Here is a 23,376-nt window from a genome sequence, read left to right as displayed (position 1 = left end):
TATAACTTGGCATATGAGAGAACTGTGTTTGTGCAGCTGGAGAAAAATCAAATTGAACCTAAAACAAAAACGCGTCTTTATTCTCCAGCACGGTCACAAAAACGTACTAAACTATATATTCAAGAAGTGACTCCTGAAAGCTTTTCCACAAATTAAGCAATTAAGCAGAGTAGTGTTGTTTTCTTTTTTTTACTAACCAAACACTTCCAAGAGGACACTGTCAGTATTAATATTCATCATTTATTTGCTACCTTTTAAGTGAGTTGAGAAGCTCAGATCCAGACAGATGCATTTGCTTTGCCTGTTCTTGCTGCTGTGTTGGGTTACACTGTTTTGTGTATGCAGGGGTTTAAAAAGGTCACTGAGAGCGATGCTGCTGTTTGGTGTTGCTCCCACAGGAGTCGAAGCAGCAGGAGACGGACACACGATGGTCACCACAGTGGACTGAGTCAAACAAAGTGGCACCAGGGACGTCTGACTGCCGGCTGACCTCTGGGTTCAAGAGTGTCAAGTTGAATTTCTGACCGATTTAAATGCCCTGTTTATCACGTGACGACAGTTTGGCGTTTGAATTAATTTCTTTACCGTAACTATTGAACAGCGTCAGTCAATCTCCTATCAGCCCCTTCTCTTGATATTTTATGGTATTGATTTTCAGAAGTGTTTAGTGGATTGTATTATTATTGATTACAATATATGTAAAGGGTCTCTTGCAAGTGAGACGATGAGTCTCATGAGATTTTTCTGCATAAATAACGACTCAATCATAATCTAGATACACAATGCTTTTAATGGATCATCAGTTTTTAAAGTTTTTTTATGCAAACTAAAGCCTTTGGGGGAACTACAGTTAAAAAAAACATTAACTTGGAACTGTATCTATGCTTAGTGAAGAAGCATATCAAACCATCCCTGAGGATTACGTTCTTTCAAAATGCATCAGTTAAAAAATGGCTGTAGTTTTTCACAACTAAATTGAAATGACAATGTATTGAAAAATGCAAATATAACTTATTTTTGTAGTTGTGGTCGTTTTTATCCCGTCTTTGTGTGTGGCCTTGTGCCCAAAGAAAAGTGGAAAACATCCAATTCTCTTCCACTTCTTGAGTCTACTGTCCTCCCGCCAACTTTGCTCCATAGTAGTAGTTTTTTCTCATTGCTGGCAAAAGGCTGGCGTCTGGAATCTGGGACACCTTGGCAGTGGCTTTTACTACAACTGTTGGATCAGAGTCGGGGGCTGATGGTGTTAATTGAGTTTTTTTTACATTCAGATTATTTGTTGAAATGCTTTAAAATAGATATTACATTATTTAAAGAGACATTCTCAAAGTTCTTTCAATTTTGCACAATTCCTAGATTTGTTTTCCCCTCATACTTGTGATTTGTTTTTGTTTCCAAATGATTATTAGACCCTTCTTCCACCTCCCTGCTCTCACCCATCTCTGTCCCTCTTCTTGCCTCTCCACGCTCCTTATCCATCCATCCCGTCCTCCCCAGAGCCATCCCATTGGCCCTCGCCTAGCAACCGCATGATAATTTGGTATAATGTGACACCCCCCTGATGCATGATATTAGATAGGGGTTGTAAGTCAACATACGCCCCCCCTTCCCGCTCCCCCTCTTTTATAGCCGGTGGCTTGTGCTCGTGTTTGAAAGGGAAGACAAATGAACTGGGGAGGCTGAATACATTTGGGGGAGAGAAAAGGGGATTTCACGCTCACAGCGTTACATGACTGGTGTCCGGCGGCTCAACCTGTCATCTCGCTCCCTGGAGGGCTGTTTTCGTCTCTCTTTGCCCCTAAGCATCTTGATTGTCTCTTTTCTTATTCCCAGCTTCTCTCCACATGGCTCCGGTTTAGTCCATATGTACATGTGGAGCCACGAACAAATAAAATGGAAAAAAAAAGACAGATTTAATGCAGTGTGGGCAGGCAGGAAACGAGGCAGCCTTTCTACATCCAGAGGACCCAAGCATCTGTAGGTGCTTCTGACACGCAGGCAGGCAGGCAGTCAGGGGAAGGAACACAAAGATGGCCGCTCCATCTGCCTCCACGCTGCTGTATCTGACGTGAGCACGGCGGCTGTGAAGGACATCCCGATCGAGACATTTTTTTCATTCCTAGTGTTGCTTTTCTTCCTCCGTCTAGATTTTTATTGCTTCTTTGTGGGGTAGATTATTTTCCTGTATATTATTTGTTCTTAGATGTTATTACTTTTCAACAACAACAAAACAAAAAATGATTTAGCAAACCAAAATCTCCCTGGATCCCGTTTGACCTTTTTACTGATCTCGGATGAAGTGACCACTTTTGAGACTGTAGAGAAGCACAACGCCGAGGAATCAGAAATCGTGGGAATAAGCTTGCTAGTTCTTTTAAATGATTCATTTATTCATCTCACAGAATTATTTATGACATCATGATGAGTTTATTCATTTTCTGAATTGGCTTTTGAGTTGCTCTGTGATTCATTGAGTTTTTGGGACATTAATAACAAGCATGCAGGCAAAGACTTAGATGCACTCTCAAAGCTGGAGTGTTTCTGTTTATAATCTGCCAGACTTCTTCTGTCATTGGAGAAAATCCTTGTTGTAGTTTCTTTATGCTTGCTCATATACGTACGTACACAGAAAAACAACACAGATTATCTCTGTGCTCATTGCGGCGTCTATTCGCGGGTGGGATGTTTCAAATGAACCCGCTGTCCTCACACAGAGTTTGGAGCAAATTATTGAGCGAGTCTGGGTAAATGCAAAATTGAGGTACTGGCTGTTTTGGACATTAGCTATTGAGTGCTCTGCAGTCCTTGTCATTCTCTTCCAGATCTTTTCAGGTCCGAGATGATGTGACCTGCCGCGGTACGTTCTGTACCTACCGTATGTCATTTCAAACTCGTGCGGACCTGCATTCACATGTCCACTTGGGGATCCTTTTCCTGGAACGAACAATAATCCTCTGACGTGTTTGTTATCTCTCTACGTTTCCACAGCATTTACCAAAAAGAGAATAAAAAAAGAAGAATTAACCCTGATAAAAGGCCGTTCTTTCTGTTAACTTTAACTGTTATAGCTTTTTAAAACATCAAGTGCTATTTTCAGCGCTCTGTAGGAAAAGTGGGTAAGCATAAAGTAAGCTCTGTGGATCCATAACAACTTTTTAAATGACAAGGTGCTGCTCATGCTGCTGCTTCGTCTGGTGTCTAAAGCTGTGGCTATTAAGTATCTGTGAATATTACAGACTTCCTCTAAAGTTGAATGAATTATAATAAGGTATTACACTAATAGAAAGTGGATTTATTCTAAATTTATTACTAGATTTTTATTCCAAGAGTGTAACTCTTCCTGCTCTTGCGTTGCCTCTGAGGTAGTAGAACATGTGCTAGTTGCAGATGCAGATGAATGTTTGACTCGGTGTAAGCAATTAAACATCATAGCTGTGACAATATCATTGTTTATGTTTTTTTTTTTGGGGGGGGGGTTACCCCTAGAAACTGCAGCTTTTAGCTCTGCAGTGGAATAATGTGCATCCATCCACTTTGAGTCTCTCTCTGTATAGTACTCCGGTGCGATGGGAGATTCTGCCTACTGACAAAATCTTGTTTATCCACAGGGGATTTGTTTGAAACTGTAAAAAGTTTAGACATTCTTAAATTCACTTTTACAGTCAGTTTGTTTGTTCTCTCTGTAAATCAGTGGTTTCTTCTGGCTACTTCACAGTCAGAATAAAAAGGCGTGCTTGAAAGGTTAAATGGTCTGACTGAACTGCTCTTAGATTAAGAGTGAGTGTGTGTGTGCGCGTGTGTGTGCGTGTGTGTGTGTGCGTGTGTGTGTGTGTGTGTGTGTGTGTGTGTGTGTTTACTTGTCTGATTGAAACACAGGTGTGAGTGCCCATGTTGGTCATATTATGCTTACATATATCTTAGTATTTAAGGATTGACTGGAAGGTCAATTTGTGAATATCTGATATGTTTCTCTATTCTCCTCATGCATCCATTATTTGCAGACTACAAAAACAATCACCTGCAGCCTTTCCTGTAATTAATTCATTAAAAATTAGACAAGTCTAACTGTGACTAGTCTCCAAATTCCTTCATTTTCCGTTAAATCAAAGCTACCGTCTTTAACAAAGAACCTGCAGCACATTCTTTCTTTTGTGTGCGTGTGAGAAAAGTGGAAGTGCACACAACCGGACTCTAGAGAAACGTGTTTGGGTATCAGCCAAGGTTAAAGCTGGATCGGTGCATTTCTAGTAACATTTCTTATTTTGAATATTCGAATGGTTCAAACAAGACAGACTCCAGCTGGCTTTTTTTTATCCATTTGCATCCATTCGGTCTTTTTCACCCGTGTCCTCTGCGTGTTCCCCCCTCCCCCCCGTCCCGTTACTTGGTCACCTCCACCTTGTAATCTGTGGGGTTCGTAGCACACACTACTGTTGCTCCCCCACCTCCTTCCCACTCCTAGAAGCACTAACGCCTTTGGTTCATTCATACACTTACTACCACTCACATGTTATTGTTTTGTTGTTTTGTTTATTTTGCATCCCTTTCATACGTTCTTCCCTCTCAGACTCTGGACAAATACGTTTATTGCTAGCCTGGCTGAAGGAAAAAAAAACAAAAAAACAGCAATAATGTCAATTTCAAAGAATGGTGTAAAAAAAAAAAAAAAAGGGAGCGTTGTTACCGTGGAAACCACTCCCCTTGTACCCCTCCCTCCTCCCACCGTCTTTCTCCTCCCATCCACCTCTGTGCTGGTGATGCTCGCGTCTCTTCTCTCTCCACCCGGTTTGTCCTCACCTCTCCTGGACATGCTCCTCTCACACTGCCAGCGGAGGATACACGAGGAGGAGGAGGAGGAGGAAGAAGAAGAGGAGGAAGAGGAGACGAGGAGAAGCAGCTGCCTCTTCTCTCCCATCACTCCATCACTTTGAAAAGAGCAGAGCAACAACTAAAAGAAAAGAGGACACACAGGATTTACTTTCATACTTGCAAAAAACAAATTAGAATTATTATTATAATAACCCCTACTCTTCCCCATTCTCCTTTTCAAGGAGGGCATTTTTCTTCCCTTTCCCCCCCTTTCCTTTTCTACCCCGATTTTTTCCTCTGAGGTCCCGGTTTTGTTTTTTGCCACCAGCAAGCCCCTGAACTTCTCTGGGATTTCAGGTGAGGTGCGCGTGTGCAGTGTGTGGTGCTTTTCCCGTCTTTTTTCACTACCTATCATGGCTCACGCGGCCTCCCAGCTGAAGAAGAATCGGGGGGAAGTGGATGTGAATGCAATAGAGGACGAGAAGGAGAAGCGGAGGAAGAGCAGGAGAGCGTCGTCCCGGGAACAAAAGAGAAAGGTAACAGGCGAGGGCTGGCCGCCTGGTCGGGCTGGCCGCCTGGTCAGGCTGGCTGGCTGGCTGGCTGCTGGTGGCTTCATCTGTTCTGCTCTCTCTGTGTCGCTGGAGCGTAGCGCCGTGTAAGTGTGTGTGTGCGTGTGCGTCGTGTGTGTGCGTGTGTGTGCTCATTAAGCTCCCTCGGAGAGGTTTGGAGGACTCACGTGTGTTTATTCATGGATGTGCTCTTGTAAGTGTATTATTTGCTGCTGGCTGCCTAATTATGTGTGCTACATGTGTTATAATAACTCTTTCGTGAGAGCAGGTGCATTAAATGTTGCTGCGTAACTCAATGTCAAAACTATTGGAGGTGCAGTGATCAGGTTTTTTATTTAATTTTTTTCTCTGGCTTATGCCGGTTTCTGGTTTTCTTTGCGATCTGACCAGTGGATTCCGATTGTGACCTTTCTGACATTTCTTTTTTAAACCTACATCCTTTGAAAGAGAAAAGACTTTGTCATATTTTTTTTTTTAAACATAAGAAAAAAACTGCAGAAACCTGCATCACCCAGGTGGTGCAGGTGATGGACTGAAGATTGTGGAAATTTTTACTTTCAATAAATGTGGTTAATCAGGAAAAAAAATCTGGTCCTTTCAGTATTTGATCTGCCGATCATCGATCAGAATAAATCAAGGAGAAATTGACCAAGTCTGGGTTTTCTCCAGGGCTATAACAAAAAGAAAAAAGATGAAGTTTTGACTCTTAACAAAAAGATGATGGAAGCAGAAGACTATCCACACTTCTATCATCTCAAACCCAAATGTCCCTAATCTTTGTCAGAGTCTCATTAAACTCAAAGTGCAAACTGCTGGTTCAACACATGTAGAGACTAAAATCTGTGGAAAAATTGACTGATTTCAGTTTTTTAACCAATTGATAGATTTCTAAAAATCTTACCACCTGTCCACACATGATAACTTCACTACTACTGTTGAACTCTCAAGCTTTTGTTTCCTTGCCGTCCTCCAGCTCTCATCATTTACCGTCATTTTCTTTTCTTTTTTTTTTTTTGCTGAAGTACACCACTGAGCACATGTGATCTGCTCACTCTGCTCTCTAAAGAACGTGCGTTTGCATGTTCGCTGAATGGACGGCAGAAACACGAGATGTGAATAACTGCTGCTTTTATGATTTTTGTTTGGCTTCAGTCAGTTTCATTGTGGAGTCTCGTGTGTGTGTGTGTGTGTGCGTGTGTGTGTATGTGTGTGTGTGTGTGCACGCCCTCGGATGCAGAGACAGCCATGTATAATGCATACTCGACTGATTTATTGATGACTAAGCTTTTTCGTATGACGGGAAGTGAAATGCACGTGTATCTCTGGCCATCCGCCTCTCTTACATGTCGGCTCTCGAACTTTGGGCAAAGCGCAAAAACTTCTCCCGAAACAAAGAGACGGTCGACGGGATTACAGTAAACGTTAAGCGTTGAACTTCTAAAAGCACAAATACGTGTGTATCAGCTGTCCTGCGACTATTTCCGAAAGCATTTGCTGCATCCCCCATATTGATAGTGGCACATTTGACCGTGAGGGATCAATCCAATAACGGTGTACTTTGTGCCCATGGGTGCCTGGTTTTGAATTATGCTGCTGGCAATGTTATTTGACCTTCCCATATGCAAGGAGTGAGCCGTCATTGACAAATCTTTCAGAAACGGGGAAAAGATTGCGAATACGCTCGAGGAAAGTAGCGGCTTTCTTTGTGACGCAAACCCGTTAAAACGCGATCCACATGCGAGAGAACCTACTCGCTTTTCACACGTCTGAGGTGAAGATCAGCATTTCAGGTGGTTGTCTTAATGTAGGGTCATGTTTCATAGACGAGAACGACAGTCAGAGACGGAGAGGAGAGGCAAGGAGTCTGTTTTATGGATTAGATGCGTTCCGTTTACGACAGTCATCAGTTCTTGTTGTTTTTAATGTATATTTGCCTATTTTACTTTTTCAGGTTCCAAACTTGTAGCTCAGCTCCAATGTTCTGCTTGGTTCCTATTTGTGAGCTTTTATACCAATAGTGATTCAGTTTGACCCCTGCTGGGATGATATAATGATGCAAAGAGACAAAACATCCTCCTTCAATAAAATTCTTTTCTGTTTTTACACTGTGCTTTTGAGTATGACGCAGAAAGTAACTTGAGTTTTTCACTGATTTCGGTTTATTCTTTGGATGCCCTTACTTCTAAACTCGCTACCTCCGGCCTTCCAGCTCTCCTTTTGTCTTTAGAGTCCTGACTGACTAAGCATTGTCAGCATCACGGAGGCCAAGCACAAACGAGACATGCATAAAGCTTATTACATTACAGCCAATAAATTGCAAATTACAACTAATAACTTAATTTGAGATTAACGATTAAGTTTAAATACAAACTTAGCAAGTTTGACGAATGGAAAAAAAATATATTTAAAAAAATTACATTATGATTGCATTTCTTCTATTATGCAACTTGATATTGCTGCAGAGTGATATTGCCGCAAACTTGTACAACAAACTGCTTTGAGTCACTGCTTTCCACCGCTCCTACAGTCTCTATATTTAGACGTCAGAGCAGGTAGAAAACTTTGCATGGAGGACACTTGTAAATGTAGAGCTGCATTAGTCACCATCAGGCTGATTACTGCATGCAGAATGTTAGAAAGTCAAACTGCGTTTTGACAGAATCATAGTTCAATTCAGTTGTACGCTTTGAGGCATGTACACGTTCGCGGTAAAGATATGTGAACAATTGTTTATAATATTTTTTTTTAAGAAGATTTAGGTGTTGAGAATTGCCGATTGAAAACGCCTGATGACTGTAAGCTTTGGAGATTTTTTACCTTCCCTATGATCCTCATGGCATCAAAAATAAATCCCGGTCCTCCTCTTTCAGTCTGGTGACTAATGGCTAAAGGTATTTCAACACGTTTTGATACCAAGGAAACTTAAAGTCATGGAGTCCTACGTGGACAGTCCTAGAAACTGACAGAAAGAAATTGATTCGAATTAAATGCTGTATTTTTCTACTTTTTAAACTGTAAGATTGAGCTATTGCAATAAAAAGTTGAATTTACGTCAACTCTTTGACACAAATGACTAGAAATATGTGCAGTAGCAGTGTGACTTTTATTGGTGTAAAAGGTTGAATGGATATTAAGAGTGCAGATTTTCTTTTGTATATTTTCTTTTTCTTTCTGGAGTAAATTCATTATGTAAAGTACCACTTTGTAAAATAAAGTTAAACTGAGCTTTTAGCTTTATGCTTGTAGCCTTACTAGTATCAAATGTTTCCAACAAAGACAATGTTAGCTGTTAGAAATGACCCCCAAAATAGAACGGCAATACTGCGTATTTCTGCTGTCTTACATTTATAGACGCACCTATCCAAATTTTCAGGTCAGCCTGCGACGTTCTGTTGCACTGAAACATACTGTTCTGTCGGCCTTCCTGTTATCTGAACGGGAAATCCCTGTCCCTTCGTTCCATGAATTCTCCAACATGCTTTAGCTTCGGTGTCATTATTCCAAAGCCGGGGTCTCCCAGTGGATTCCCACAGACGCAGGCAGACAAAGACAGAGCAGAGCATAATTTTCCTCCTGATGTGCCCCAGTTTTACAAGGTTTCCCAGAACTGAGAACATGCTTTGGGACAGTACTAGTTATTCCTCTAATAAGACGTACGAACAGAGACGCTTCCATTCACCTTCGATTGTAAAACGGCGAGATGATGCTTTCAACCTTCTGACAACTTTAAGATGTCCCTCTCATCAGTTGTGAATGTTGCTATTATTTATTATTATCACCTTTTTTTAAAAGTCTATCTCATCAGTAAATCCAACGTAGAGAGCATTAAATAAATGCCACCAGACAAATAGCAGCGTCGAAACAGTACTTTAGCTTAATGCTGCACTTTGAGTTCGGCCCTGAGGGAATGTGGCAAGGCTGGGATTTTTCTTACCCTGAGAGGAAAAACTAAAAGAGGAAAATGTTCCTTATGCTCTTTATGCATAAAATAAATGCGTCTTTTATGTCCTTAATTTTTCTTTCATTCCTCCGTCTGCCTCCCTTCCATCATATTTCTCTCATATGCATTGCGACCCTCCTTCCTGCCTCCACCTCTTCCCTGCCCTTGTCCCCTACCATCAGCCCATCAAATATGGAGGTTAATGAATTCAGAAGCTCATGCGTGCCTCAGTTAATTGCGCTGGCACCAGGAACTCCTCTTTGTATTGCTAAGTGTTTTTACTATCAAGATGGCCACTGGCTAGAGTGAGAATCGAGTGAGGAGAGATTGTTAGCATTTAAGGGCAGCATAGAGGGGAAAAACAGAAACATATTTGTTTTTTCAGCAGAGATGAATTCATTTGTTGAATTCAAAACCATTTCTTTAAGCAAAAATGCCACATGACCCTAAATAAAATTCATGTTAAAAGTCTTGAAAAGGTTTTGGTCATTTGGTTCCAATAAAGTGTAAGCTTAAGCAGACAGTGAGCACAGTTTGTACTCACTTTGACAGCCAATAACGTAGCAGTTGTGTTGGATGACATGGTTGTTTTGCAGACCCCCGTATGGCGTCCGTTTCATTCCCTTTGATTCTCTTTGGGGTTTGTTTCCATTCTAAGCTATTTAGTTTTGCTTTGTTTTTGCAAAATGATCTGGGAACAGTTTTATCACCCTATGGGGTAACACTTTATTTGAAGGGGGGTGAATAAGACTGACATGACACTGTCGTAAACATGACATAACATGTCAGGAACATGAATAAGCCTTCATGAATATTTATGACTGTTGTCATAAAGCGTCATTCGGTAAATTATGACACTTTTAATACAAAGTTGACTTTATTCAGAATGTCTTTGTTATGACAACTTGACATTAACCAAGAAATCATTACTGATATAAATTTGTTATAAAAGTATTACTGATTGCACTTTAAAAATTAGGTAACTTTATGTTATTAAAGGTAAAGTTTAAACAGTAATGATTTCTTGGTTAATGTCAAGTCGTTATAACAAAGACATTTTGAATGTCAACTTTGTATTAAAAGTGTCATAATTTACCGAATGACGCTTTATGACAACAGTCATAAATATTCATGAAGACTTATTCATGTTCATGACAGGTGTTTATGACAGTGTCATGTCAGTCTTATTCACCCCCCTTCAAATAAAGTGTTACCCAAAATGGTTCAGTGGATTTTCTGCAGGCATACAGGAGACAAGTAAACCCCTCTGAAGAGCGAGCATCAACTAACGACAAAAATAAAAATCTAAATAGTCGTAGCAATGCTCCATTCTGCAATGCAACACCAAGATGTTCCATCATGGTTTACAACAAAAAGCAAAACAAGTTGAAAAGCTAGTTTTGTAGGTTATATGAGTTTTACTGATTTGATTTCGAATTGATCTTGCTTTTTGTTGTAAACCATGATGGAACATCTTGGTGTTGCATTGCAGAATGGAGCATTGCTACGACTATTTAGATTTTTATTTTTGTCGTTAGTTGATGCTCGCTCTTCAGAGGGGTTTACTTGTCTCCTGTGTTTGTCTCCTGTACTTGTCTTCCTCCTACAGTGTTTTTGAAATTTAAGAATCTTTATCCTTAAAACTCCTACAGATTTGACCTGTGATGGAGCGTCACTTTCAGTTTCACAGTTGTTCAAGTCCGACATTAACAATCGCTGTTAACTTCTCGAGGTCGTTCTTCGACAGCAGCGACTTTTGTTTTGGGTCCTAGGAAGACAAAGCGGCGACTCAAACCCAGTTTTGCTGCTTGAGTTTATAGACCAATATCTTTATAGCCAAAGAACCGAAGCTTTGCTTCATCTTAGGAAATCCATCCATCCATCCATCCATCCATCCATCCATCCATCCATCCATCCATCCATCCATCCATCCATCCATCCATCCATCCATCCATCCATCCATCCATCCATCCATCCATCCATCCATCCATCCATCCATCCATCCATCCATCCATCCATCCATCCATTTTCTTTATACCCTTGTCCCTTAGTGAGGTCGGGAGGGTTGCTGGTACCCATCTCCAGCTAACGTTCCCAGCGAGAGGCGGGGTCACCCTGGACAGGTCGTCAGTTTGTCGCAGGGCGAGATGCTTCCAGTGTTGAACTTTTTTTTGTTTGTTTTGTTGTTGAAGTATGACATTCCCAACTGCAAAAGTTTCCTCCTCAACCATATTCTATCCATTTCCGTGACATGTCCATTGTCATGGTAACTGCTATAGTGCATGTGTCCAAAAGCCAGTAGGAATCCCAGACTGTGCAGCAGAGCATCCCGTGTCCTGTCTGCACCTCCACATCTCCGGTCTCTAAAGGGAAATGAAAACATGCAATAAGGATTGTTCTAATTATTGATCCAATTCAAGGGTCTTTACAGACAGCTGCTGCTGTTGGAGGGGGGATGGTGTGTTTGTGGTATGAGAAGGCAGTGATGACATGTTGCGTGGAGTCTGTAACTGTGCATGTGAAGATTTTGTCGTTTGTGACATTGGGATTCCCCTCTGTTCAAAATATAAAATCTGATTTGCTTTCAGAGCTCAACAGTGTCCCTCTGTGCTGAAGAATCCCACGGTGAGACGGAGCGACAGATGTGGAAAAGTAGAGAGGAAGAAATGACTTGATGCCGTGTGTGTATGCGTGTGTGTGTGTGTGGGTGTGTGTGTGTGTGTGTGTGTGTGCGTGTGTGTGTGTGTGTGCGTGTGCGTGTGCGTGTGCTTGACAGCAAGGATAGAGGTAGAGACAAGAAGAAACGAAAGAGAATTAGCGGGAGAGCAGGATTATAAGCCTAAATGTCATTTGAAGGTGATCAGTGTCTTTCTTGCCACTCCGACAAACCATCAGCGCGCCTCGTGCTTCCTGGACGCAAGTGCTGACGTGATGTCCTGTTTAAAAGGACAGGACATGAATTCACATCTGACACGTCAATAATTACCCACAGAGATAATCACTGTCCACAGCAAAAAAAAATCCACTTGGAGTCATCTCATTTAATATCCTAACGAAAATGGATTTACACGAATGAGAAAAAGGCATTTATAACACGACAGAGACATTGTTTTGGAAATGAGATGTTCGGATTAAAACGACCCTGGTAGTTTCGAGTTTTTGAGCTGAATATCCTCTTGATGAACAGTTTAGTTTCTTGTATCTTAAACGATCCAAATAAAAAATTTTAAAAAATGAACGAGTTTCGAAGTTTATGACATACATAAGTGTGAGAGCAAATTTTCTGTGGCTACGTTCTGCTGAGCAAATCTTCTATGAACAAAAGTAATATGTGGAAAGTTATACCCAAGTGGACAAGACAAAAAAAAAAAAAAAACTCTGTCACAACAGGGTGAGCATGACAAAAATTCATAATGTCACAAAAGGCCAGCATAAATTCCTGTCATTTTTAAGTTTTTTAAGATAATTAAATACATCTGGACTTGCAGAGAGGAATATACGTCACACTAACAAACCAGAGACACCACAAACAAAAGAAAAAAAACCTTATTCCTTTCTCTGCTTAAAGATGCAGTGCCATCTACTAATTCCTAAATGTTGTATTATATTTGTTGTGCACTTCCATAATGAGGTCTGCCGCAGCTCGTTTCAATGCCCCCACCTCTCTCCGTCGTACCCGGTAATGCTCCGCTGGGCACCATCAGTAGACATGTTCCATCAAGCTCGTAAAAGAGCCAAATGTTGCGTCACAAGCCTGCGTGGATGTGCTGTTGTCTGTGCGCGTACGGCAGGTGTTCCTCATCCACACGCAGATAACGCTTCTCTAATTGAAATAATGCTGCCTTGCTTCTCTCTCTCTCTCGCTCTCTCTTTTTCTCTCTCTTTCTCACTAACACATGCAACCCCTCCTTTGACCCCTGGGACTCACGCCTGTACGGGTTGATAATTACTTTCGTTTGTTCGCCCCCCACTCCCACTGCTGCCATCTCTTCCATTCTCCACTTAACCACCTGCCACTCCACCGTGATGAGCACCGATAAACCACATTCATCCGGCCATCAGTTTTTGTCACATTCTTTGATTTTTGTTGCCCCGGATGTATTTTAAGTAGTGCACTTATCAGATCGGTGCATGCTGCCACATCTGTGCGACAGCTCTGGAAAACAAACAAAAAAAACCAAGCAGGTCTGGCTCTTTTGACAAGGACAAAAGCATGTGGTCTTGGCCTCGTGGCTGCTGTGCTAGGGCGTGGAGCTCAGAGGCTCAGGAGCCGAGGAAATGGACTGTGTTCGGACGGATCGATGGTAATCACGGCGCTTCACGGTTAGCTCCCTCGAATGGGGGCAGGGAGAGGAAAACGTTGGCAAAAGGGAGAAAGGAAACGGGGGGCCACCATGGGAGGACGGTGCATGCAGAGGGTTCCCTCGGTAATAGAAATATGCCTCATTTCATGCGTAGAGAAAATCTTTTTGCCCCTTTCCATTCGCCTACAAACTGACAGCCAGGGATACAACCCCCCTGATTGAGATTAAACAAAAACAATAGAAGCTAGGCCATTTTATCAACCCCAGAATCCTTTCAACCACATTCAGGCATCTATAGACGTCTTTATGTGGACGTTCAAGTTTGTGTTGTTTAAGCAGATGGAAATGTGAGCTTTTACATTAGCTTGGGTTCTATATACCTTATGCAGTCTCAAGGCAAAACTCAACTTGTTCTACTTTTTAACTACTCACCACCACCTTAATAGATGAGATAAATTGGGAAAACCAAGCACTGAACATGAAATATCTTGCGGCATTGAAGACTTGCAGAGGGAACTGGAAAGCTTCGATCGTCTTTTGGCTTCTAGAGTAAATTTGTAAATCAAGCATGCACAAAATGTTGTGATCCAGCAGAAAACTGACTGCTAGGAAAAGGTTACTTGTAGCTGCGAGGTGGTGTTGGTATTCTTTCACTCTGGATGGCTATGTGTGAGATCATGGAAAAGATAGACCTTTAGACAACATAATACTCTATATACAGCTGCGTATCACTGCAATCTTTGGTTGCGATGATATGCAACCAAAGCCTGAACAGAAGAGCGTTCCTTCCATCTTGTATTTGATGCTAAATTATTCACAGGCATCTTTGCATGTGTGCTCTGGTGTACTGACAACATGTTGAGGTTTTGGTTGTCTGTTCTCTTAATGTCAAGTGTGTAAGTATGGCGGCTTTATAGATGGATTGTTTTTATTCCCAGCCTCCTGGTGATGTCAGTTACTAAGCCAATCCTTCTAAACGTGATCCAGCTTTTCTGTCCTCTGCCTCTTCCCTTCAGGTTCTCCGAATCTTACGAGTGAGGAGAAATGTAAAGTAAAAGATTCACTTTAAAGATGACTGCGTGGTTTTCCCGCTATTGCCTCAAGATTTTTTTTCCTTGTATGACCTCAAGGACTGTGCAGGAAAAAAAGACCAAAGTGCATATCCTTGTGAAGGATGTGCTTTAAGAGTCGAAAAACACAAACCTGCTTCGCCTTCGATTGTGCTTCTAGGTGAAGCTCAGTATCTCCCTGAAGGATGAAGATTTTTTATCTCTCTCGCTCCGATATTGCCTGTCCTGGATCATCCTCAAACAAGACATCCAGCTGCGCCCACAGCACTGTCCTGGTTGAGTCACCAGCTGAATACTGAAGAATAGCAAGACAGAAGTTTGTGGGGGGAAAAAAAAGAAGAAAAAAACCTTGGCTGTCTGACTCCCTTCGATCCTTCTGCCATGTGCTGCCATGCTCATTCCTTTGCAGTTAGCAGTTAGCATCGCTATTTTTATCTGTTTTTCTTTCTATTTTTTTTTTCTTCAAAACGCTTTATGAAGTTATACCAGAATCATAAAATTTGCAGCAATAAAATAATGTTTCTGTGTGGTTTTAGCATGACGTAGGGTTATCTTTGCACAGTTATTCTTTTTGATTAAACCCCCTGACCTTCGGTGACGCGTGCACAAACAGGTTTTTGTGTGTCATTGTGAGTAATGTTTTCCCCTGACCGTTTCCTGTCCGTCTGGGATTGCGTTCCTTCTCACATATCTGCAACTAAAATCGACAAGGCAGTTTGAAATACTTAACACAATCGGTAAGCGTGCACACATATGAAGAAAAACAATAACTGAAAATCTAAAAGAAGAAAAAAGAATAAGATTTTGTCTCTCAGAGACAAAGCAACAGCAATGGCATTTATCATCTGATGATGATGATGATGGTGAAACTTAACCTGCCCTTTCTCAGCAATCGAGTCATTACCAGCACATCAGCCTGCGCTTTCCAACATCACTGAGTCATGCTTATTTCTCATAATCCATGTAATAGATCACGTTTCCATCTCTGTTTCTTGATATTTGATGTGTCTCATGTCGCTGATCCTTCCTCGTCTGTTCGGCTCTCGCAAACATGCGTGTTAAAAATAGAACGGATCCACAGCAACTTCCACCCTGCTCCATCGACAATGTGCATTTCCACGTTGACGGTCTTGCGTCCATACATTTTTTGGTTCTGTACCCGGCCGCTACTTTGAGAGCAGCCTGAGTCAGAGACACCCTATATTCTGTTTGCAAATCCATCTGATCTCTGTATCATCGCGTAGTGGTAATGAGAGCTCAGATTGTTTCACACCGCTGATGCCAAAAAGATGCAACATTACTAAGGTATCTGCTTTCACTTTGCTGACCTTGTTTTCCAGAAAACAAATATTTAGGCAGAATAGAGCCACATATTGACATACAACGAAGAAAAAGACATGTTCTTTTCCCCCGGCTGTCAGACATTGAAGCACACTGACCTTTTCACTGACCTTCACATCCGCTGATTACTGCGCCTTTAAACCGTTTTTAAAAAGTTTGAGTGTTGATGTCATGACTTTGCAAAGTTGCTGATAGGACAACTCACAACATTTTAATTAAGCGGAGGCGTGCTTGTGGATATATTTGAACACCTCAAGCACATCATTTGTGACACCATGGGAAAAATCCAGAGGAGTCAGCCATGATCCCAATAGTCTGGTTCATTGTTTGGGTTTAATTTCAATACCTTCAGGCTGTTCTGGGTACTCCTGCTTCCTCCCATTGAAAAATAAAAACATGACTGTTAGGTCAGCTGAGTGCTGGAAAATAAATCGCTCTTGTGATGGACTGGTAACTTGTGTAGGGTGAACCTTGGCTTTCGCCCAATGGCTGCTGGAGACAGACAACCAGCAACCCTGCAAGGATGAGCGGGGGGTTGGAGTATTAAAACTGCTTTGCTCATAAATGTTCTGACTAATTGCACACTTTGCTAACTGTCAGACTGGAAGGCGTGATGTGATGCTCTGAGATGCAGCAGCACAAGTCAGGTTACTGGTGGTGTTGCTGCTGACTGGGTTGCTGTCACACAGCAGAATACGTTTCTCTGCGTGTGCGCGTGTGTGTGTGTGTGTGTTTGTGTCTGCCGTGTGAGAGGCTGTCAGCGGCGTGTGACACCCTCATGGCACCTTTAACTTTTCAGAGACCTTCCCTCCGGACAGCCACCAACCATAACCAGTGACGTGCAAAACACGAGTTGCTGAGTTGATCAGTTTGGAAAAAATAAATACATTTTAGCAGAAATGTCCAAGTAGACACCAAATGAAAAATATTGTAGAAAATAAACCAAGTTTAATCCTTTCATAAACAAATACAGTTTTATTAAATATGTGTGTTGTTATTATTAACAGTGAAATGTCTGCACAGCTTTTCCATTTTTTTGGTTTCTGCATAAATAATGATTTGTTTTTGTTAGACTATCTAAATGAAGCAGGTGGGATGGAAGTCTGGAGCCGACACCTGTGATAACTAGTGATGCACCAGTCAGGCTTTTCCTGAATAGTTCAGACTTTTGGTTTTCTTCAAGGTAGAACCTGTAAAAATAGAGTTTTGTAATTACTATGACACATAAAATATGAAGAAAAGATGAATGGATTTGTCTCTTTGCAGCCAAAATGTGAAGATTTGTAAAAATGTAGCCTGTCAGTAGAGATTAAGCTTTTTCTGAGATAAAGATTACTTTTTCATTCTAAACTGTACCAACAGGTATTAAATTAAAATCCAGCAGAAGATGACTTATGAAAAGAATTACATGATTTTTCCTATTTATGTTTCAAAGCAATTATTCATAACATTTAACTGATATCTAGCAAGAGCTAAAAAGTGCATCAAAGTACAAGATGTTGGTTTGTCCTAAAAACTGAAAGTGCAGGTGTTTTTAGATTAGATAGATGATGACAAACAGAAACGAAGACTTTACATCTTTGTCATAGTTGACCTTCAGATTAATGGTAAAAAGACAAAGATAAAACTGGGAAGTAGATTGATTCAGTTTAAACTCAGTGCCACTATTTTATGTCAAGTTAAGCAGCAATTCAAACAAGCAATATTTATAAAGTTTTTTTTATTCTTACTCAGATAATTACATCAGCTAAACTCTCTGGTTTGTGCATTTTGCCTATCTGTGAACTGTTGCACAAAATCCCAGAGAAAACCGACTAAAAAGGCAAAAAATCCGGACAAAAGAGAGAGGGAAACCCAAGCTGAAGAGCAGGCAAAAGCAAAGGACAAAAACTGACAAAGTGATTCAGAGCTGTGAGGAGCAGAGGACTCTGCGACTGTGTTCACTGCTTCAGCCAAGTAAACTGAATGTCCCCATCAGTCAAGGTTGTGTGTCTTATTATAGGTTGTTAGTCTCTCTGCTCAGCTGCGACCTTGGCACAACTGGACAGAGCATCTATACGTACCACGGTAGGCAAAATCACAGAGTGTCTCTGTGTGTGCGTGTGTGTGTGTGTACCTGTGACGCTTTGCAGAGTTTGCTGAAGTGTTGGTGTGGGCATGTAACAGCACACATTACCGGGGACTTTGTAAACAGTCGGCTTTAGCTGTGTGGGATGGACGGAAGGATGGACGTTAGGGAAGCTTTTCAGGGTCAGATTTAGTGCTACAACAGGACTGTAAAGTAAAAGTGCTGCCGCCCGCAATAAAATATGGTTTGCTGTGCAGGACATGTAGGCTGTGTTTGAGCTGCCAGCAGCCATCTACCGGCTGTTTTCCTTTTACCCGGTCTGACAGCTGCACGGTAACATGCAAACCACAGTGTTTCATCGAGTTCTCAGTCCAGCGACAGACGTGTCGTTGATGTGATGCGTTGAGAGAAGCTCCACCCATCTGCGGCTTCTCGGTTACCCTGGGAAACGGCATTAAAATGTATAACTTTTACTCTTCACATAGCTCATCAAAATTCAACACTGCTTTGACTGTTTCAGTTTGAGTTAGATCTGTTGGCTTTAAGACATGATGATGTCTTATTCAACAACAAATAACAGAACTTTATTTTGTCTATTTCTTTTCATCTAAATAGTTTGTTTTACTAAGCAGGTTTTTTGTGGCAGAAGGAAATAACTCTATATATGACTGAAAACTAACAAATTGCCTCTTGGAAGTATTCACACTAAACTTAAACATACGCCAAAACAACTGCAGCTATGCTAGCAGTGAAAGGGCAGATCTCGCAAGCACTGACTCGGGTGGCACTGAATACAAAACCACACCAAACTTTTCATATTTTTTCTTCTACGAAAGTTTGAATTCATAATCCATGTTGCTAACAGTAAAAAACTGATTTACGCTCGTCTAAAATCCTCAAAAGATACATCAAGGTCAAAAATACAACCAGTACCACCACTAAATGTGACAGAAGTCAAAGAGTGTGAATATTTCTGTGAGAGGCTGTCCTCATCTTTGCTTTTAAAACCTTCTTTTTATTTATTTATATATATATATATATATATATACATATATATATATATATATATATATATTTATCTTAAAAATGATGTTTTGTTGTCATGTAACATGGCTGTTGAATAAAACTGCATTCAATATCTGGCACAAAAAGTTTTGAACTTTTTATTATTAAAGCTGACATTTCTAAGCCAAATATTCCCAAAAGTGCAAAGCCAAACCTTGTTATCTTAATATTTCAGGATTTAATGTGTAAACAGAGAATAATAAATGATTGCAGCAAATAAAAAGGAGAGCAGCACACGGGTTAACGAAGAGAAGCGCTTGTTCTTGGGACATTTGTGAGATCATCGGGACAGAACTGATAACTTCTACACTCGACTTGTTTTGCCTTTTATCCACTTAGATAATTTTCTGTTCTTTAGACCGGCTGCAAAACTTTCTGACTTTGACTCAAGAAATCTGGCAAACTGTCCCCAAAGTGTAAAGCACAAGTTTTTGGTTACTGTATTACACCAGTGTGTCAGATTCCCATCGCAGAGTCCTACAGAGAAAAAATAGCCGCCCAAACTGAACTCAAAGACACGAGGAGAAATCAGCTGTGGATCACCCTGCATCCTCTCTCTCTCTCTCTCTCTCTCTCTCTCTCTCTCTCTCTCTCTCTGTCTCTATTGATTTCTGGATCCTGAGCTAAACAAAGCTCGGGCAAAAGAAAAAAAAAGAAAGAAAGGGATTTCTTTACAAACACAATCTGACTCGGACTGAAGCAACAGAGAGAATTTTTCTATTTTCTGCTTTTTGTTTTATACATTTCCATCGATTCTTCTTCACCTGTCGGTTATTTATCTAAATTAGCTGCTCAAAGCAGACGGACCGAAAGGCCCCCCTGCTGCTCTGTCTTCTTAAATGTATTGAAATCCTTCCGGAGGCCATGCTTGACCCGGCTGACCTCTTGACCTCCAGTGGCCTCTGGGATTGCTTGTGAGCTTCAGTTATGGCATCTTTATTGGCTGAGCTTCCTCTGCTTTCTATTAAACATCTAAGTAGATCCCAGGGATAATCTAACTGGCTAAAACACGTTTTCATTGATACTAAATACTCAGCAGCTGTCGAGGTTAGTGCTTCATAAGGGGGAAAAAAATAAAAAAATAAAATAAATTTCTTTACTCAGTCTGCTCAATGCCTCTCCTGTTGGTTGAGTCCTGCTGTTATGGATTTATGGCTCCCTATTCAACAGTCTATTACTTTGCGATGCCTTGGGGGCAGCTTGCTGCTTCAGCACCTAACAGCCGACTGTGTGCCGAGCAGAAAGGCAGATTTTGAGAGACAGCAATCTACTAACATTGTTCTAGCAACTAATGATTAAAAAAAATGAAAAAAACTGATTATTCTGTCCATTATTCTGATGATCAATTGATTAATCGGATTGAAAAAACTTTCCACATTCTGGAGATGTTTCATTTATCCCCGTAAACTTTGTTTTGTACAATGGAAATAAACAAATAATTTAATTCATTGGTAACACTTATTTGATGGGATGTGCATAAGACTGATGTGACACTGTCATAAACATGACATAACACCTATTATGAACATGAAGGAGTCTTTGTGAATGACTGTTGTCATGAAGTGTCATTCGGTAAATAATGACACTTTTAATGCAAAGTTGCTCTAAAAGTTGCATTGAAAGTCCATTAAAAGTGCCAAATTTGCATCATAGTGTCACTATTTACAAGATAATGCACATTTGGCACATTCATAAAGACTCCTTCATGTTCATGACTGGTGTTATGTCATGTTTATGACAGTGTCACGTCAGTCTTATGCACACCCCGTCAAATAAAGTGTCAAATAATAAAATAAACATTTGCTTGCCTAAAATGGAATAGCATAGCATTCCTTTAAAGTACATCTGATCATTTGTATCAAAGGATGCATCTACAGTTAAATACTTTCAGTAATGTGATAAACTGATTAATGGGACTTTCTTTTTAAAGAAGGAGCCAAGGGAAGCTAAAACTGTGATGCCTAAGGAGTTGTGGGTAGAAACAGACAAAGCTTTTTTTTAATCTTATATATATATATATATATATATATATATATATATATATATATATATATTTCTGATCCAGATCTTTTATTTGACCACTAATGGTTTGATAAATCCAGAAAGATTCCCTCTAAACTCTCGTGCTCATGTCGCTTCTTTCGTTCTAAATGGAGCGTTTTCTCTGTTTGGTCTCGAGTCTAAGGGTGATTGTGGAGAAATAAAAATATTGTCTTCTAAAATTTGTTTTAGTTTTGTCCAGATTGCGGTTAAATGTGTGCGTGTGTTTGCGTGTGTGTGTGTGTGTGTGTGTGCGCGCTCCGTTGACACCAAGGGGGGCTCAGAGGGGACAGATGGCCTGTAGTTTACTCTCGTCTGGTGCTGTCTGTCTGCCAAGGACCGGGCGAAAACAGTTTCAGCGCGCTCTGCTTCATTCAGATCTGCTCTGTGGCCAAAATAACACACATTTTTGTAATCCTGACCTTTTTATCGACAGCTTTATGAGAAAATAAAATGTTACGATGGAAGCCACAAAACAAACTTGCGACACATTTCTTTTAATATCATCTACAGGCGTTAAATGTGTTTTTTTGTGCATATGTGTTAGCGTTTACCTCCTTGTTGCAATTAAATATTCAATTAAGGCTTTTACGACTGGCTGCGTGGAATCGTGTGTTTGTGCCCCATGTTTAATAATTTATCGGGGGACTCTTTGCTTCTGCTCTGCAAGATTCTGTCACTTTGAAGACGTCAGGAGCGAATGTTCTCTAGATAAAGCATTAATCTATTTTTCTTACATTTTAATTGTCTATGACTATTTATATCTGAATTACTTGGAATCAAAATGAAATTTCCTTTCTTCTTTACTTGTGTTGCGCTAGAAATGCTCAGCACTGACCTCACACGCTCCTGTTGAAATGCAATATTTATGACGATGAAGCTGTTCTGACAAACTAATTGATATTTACGTAAAAGTAACTATCTTTAAAGTTAAGGATCTTTTTCTTAGCTGAATCTTCCTAATACAGATCTCAAATTTTTGTTTGGAAACAAATTTCTCTCTCAAAAATATGAACAAAACCGTTTGAAAGGTCGATAGACTTGAATAAACATTTGTGCAACTGCTGTACATAATGTTCAGACCAATGTGCAAGTCCTAAGTAAAACGGTTTTTTAATTTCTAATTTCTAATTTGAGCTCAGAGTTTCTGATGTTAATATTTCTCTATTATTTGTTTTCAAATTAAACTAACTTCATTTTCATCAACAAATTACAAAAGAGGCAGATAGAACAGTGTCAAAAATGTTCCCAATTCACGTCATTTGAGACAAATGCAGATGGAAGTCAGAAAAAAAAGCTAAAAATGCTAAAAAAAAAAAAAAAACTCCCCCACCTGAGTTTTAAACAAGCAGATGTATCTCTGGGATCAAAAACAAACGGTCACACTGTCAACGTGCTGGTAATTACGTACAATAGCGCCTCTTGTAATGAATGTAGCAGCAAGCTAAAAACCACTTTGTACATAAATTATTCTTAAAACAACACGAGGAACAGATGGCTTCGGTCGCAGGAGGGTTCCTGGTTTTTTGGGACACTGCTGAGGTCTCAGTGGAATCGCTGCAATGTTTTCCAGTTGTGATGCAGGAGACTGTCCACCAGAGTCCAGTGTTTGCCTGCGTAACAGAGCCTGACCGGGATCAGGCCGAGGTTAGAGGGGCGCAATAATCCAGCCAAGTCTTCGGATCGGATTTAAATTATTACATATATTGATTGTATTTGTGTTTGATCATGTGCACACGCTGTGCTCTCCCGTCAACGTGCATTTCTCTCTCTCCTTCTTTTCACTGTGTACCCAATCTTTCCTTCGTCTTGTGCGCTTACGTCTTGACCTGTTTGTCCTCTCAATAACCTTCCTATAAACTTGCCCCCTCCTTTCCGTAGAATGACCTGTGTACGACGGGTCAGTCTGCTGCACAGACAGATATATTGATGCGTGAAACTTAAGTGTGTAGATTTCACCCGTTCAGCTGACGAGCCGGTTGGATGAAATCCAGTAGGGCATCCAGGTTCTCCCCGTTTCTGATGCCAACAGGATGTTTCTAAAGTGCACCTACAGACTAATTCCATGCTTGTAAAACACTAAGACCTGGATAGCAATTTTTTTAATTTTTTTTACTGAATCTGGGTGAGATTGGGTAAAAAAGTTGACATGAATCGTACACCCTCCTCT

The 23,376-nt window shown here is 40.6% G+C and overlaps 1 protein-coding gene across 35 annotated transcripts in view; it reads left to right on the top strand.

The window, feature by feature from the left end:
* Window positions 1-4,721: 4,721 nt before the first annotated feature.
* The window catches only part of LOC103476732 (ankyrin-3), a 92,741-nt gene continuing 74,086 nt past the window's right edge, over window positions 4,722-23,376 (top strand). For 10 of the 35 annotated variants that reach the window (XM_081616447.1, XM_081616445.1, XM_081616446.1 and 7 more), the window contains exon 1: window positions 4,722-5,345. In XM_081616447.1, the coding sequence (XP_081472573.1) occupies window positions 5,223-5,345 (123 nt within the window). In that variant the 5' untranslated portion in view covers window positions 4,722-5,222. The remainder of the gene's footprint in view (window positions 5,346-23,376) is intronic. The other 25 variants (XM_081616469.1, XM_081616451.1, XM_081616450.1 and 22 more) reach the window with 9 other exon arrangements.

This window comes from Poecilia reticulata, chromosome 15, assembly GCF_904066995.2.
Source record: "Poecilia reticulata chromosome 15, P_reticulata-male-v2, whole genome shotgun sequence".
NCBI classification, from domain to species: domain Eukaryota; kingdom Metazoa; phylum Chordata; class Actinopteri; order Cyprinodontiformes; family Poeciliidae; genus Poecilia; species Poecilia reticulata.
This window is presented reverse-complemented; position numbering and strand designations above follow the sequence as displayed.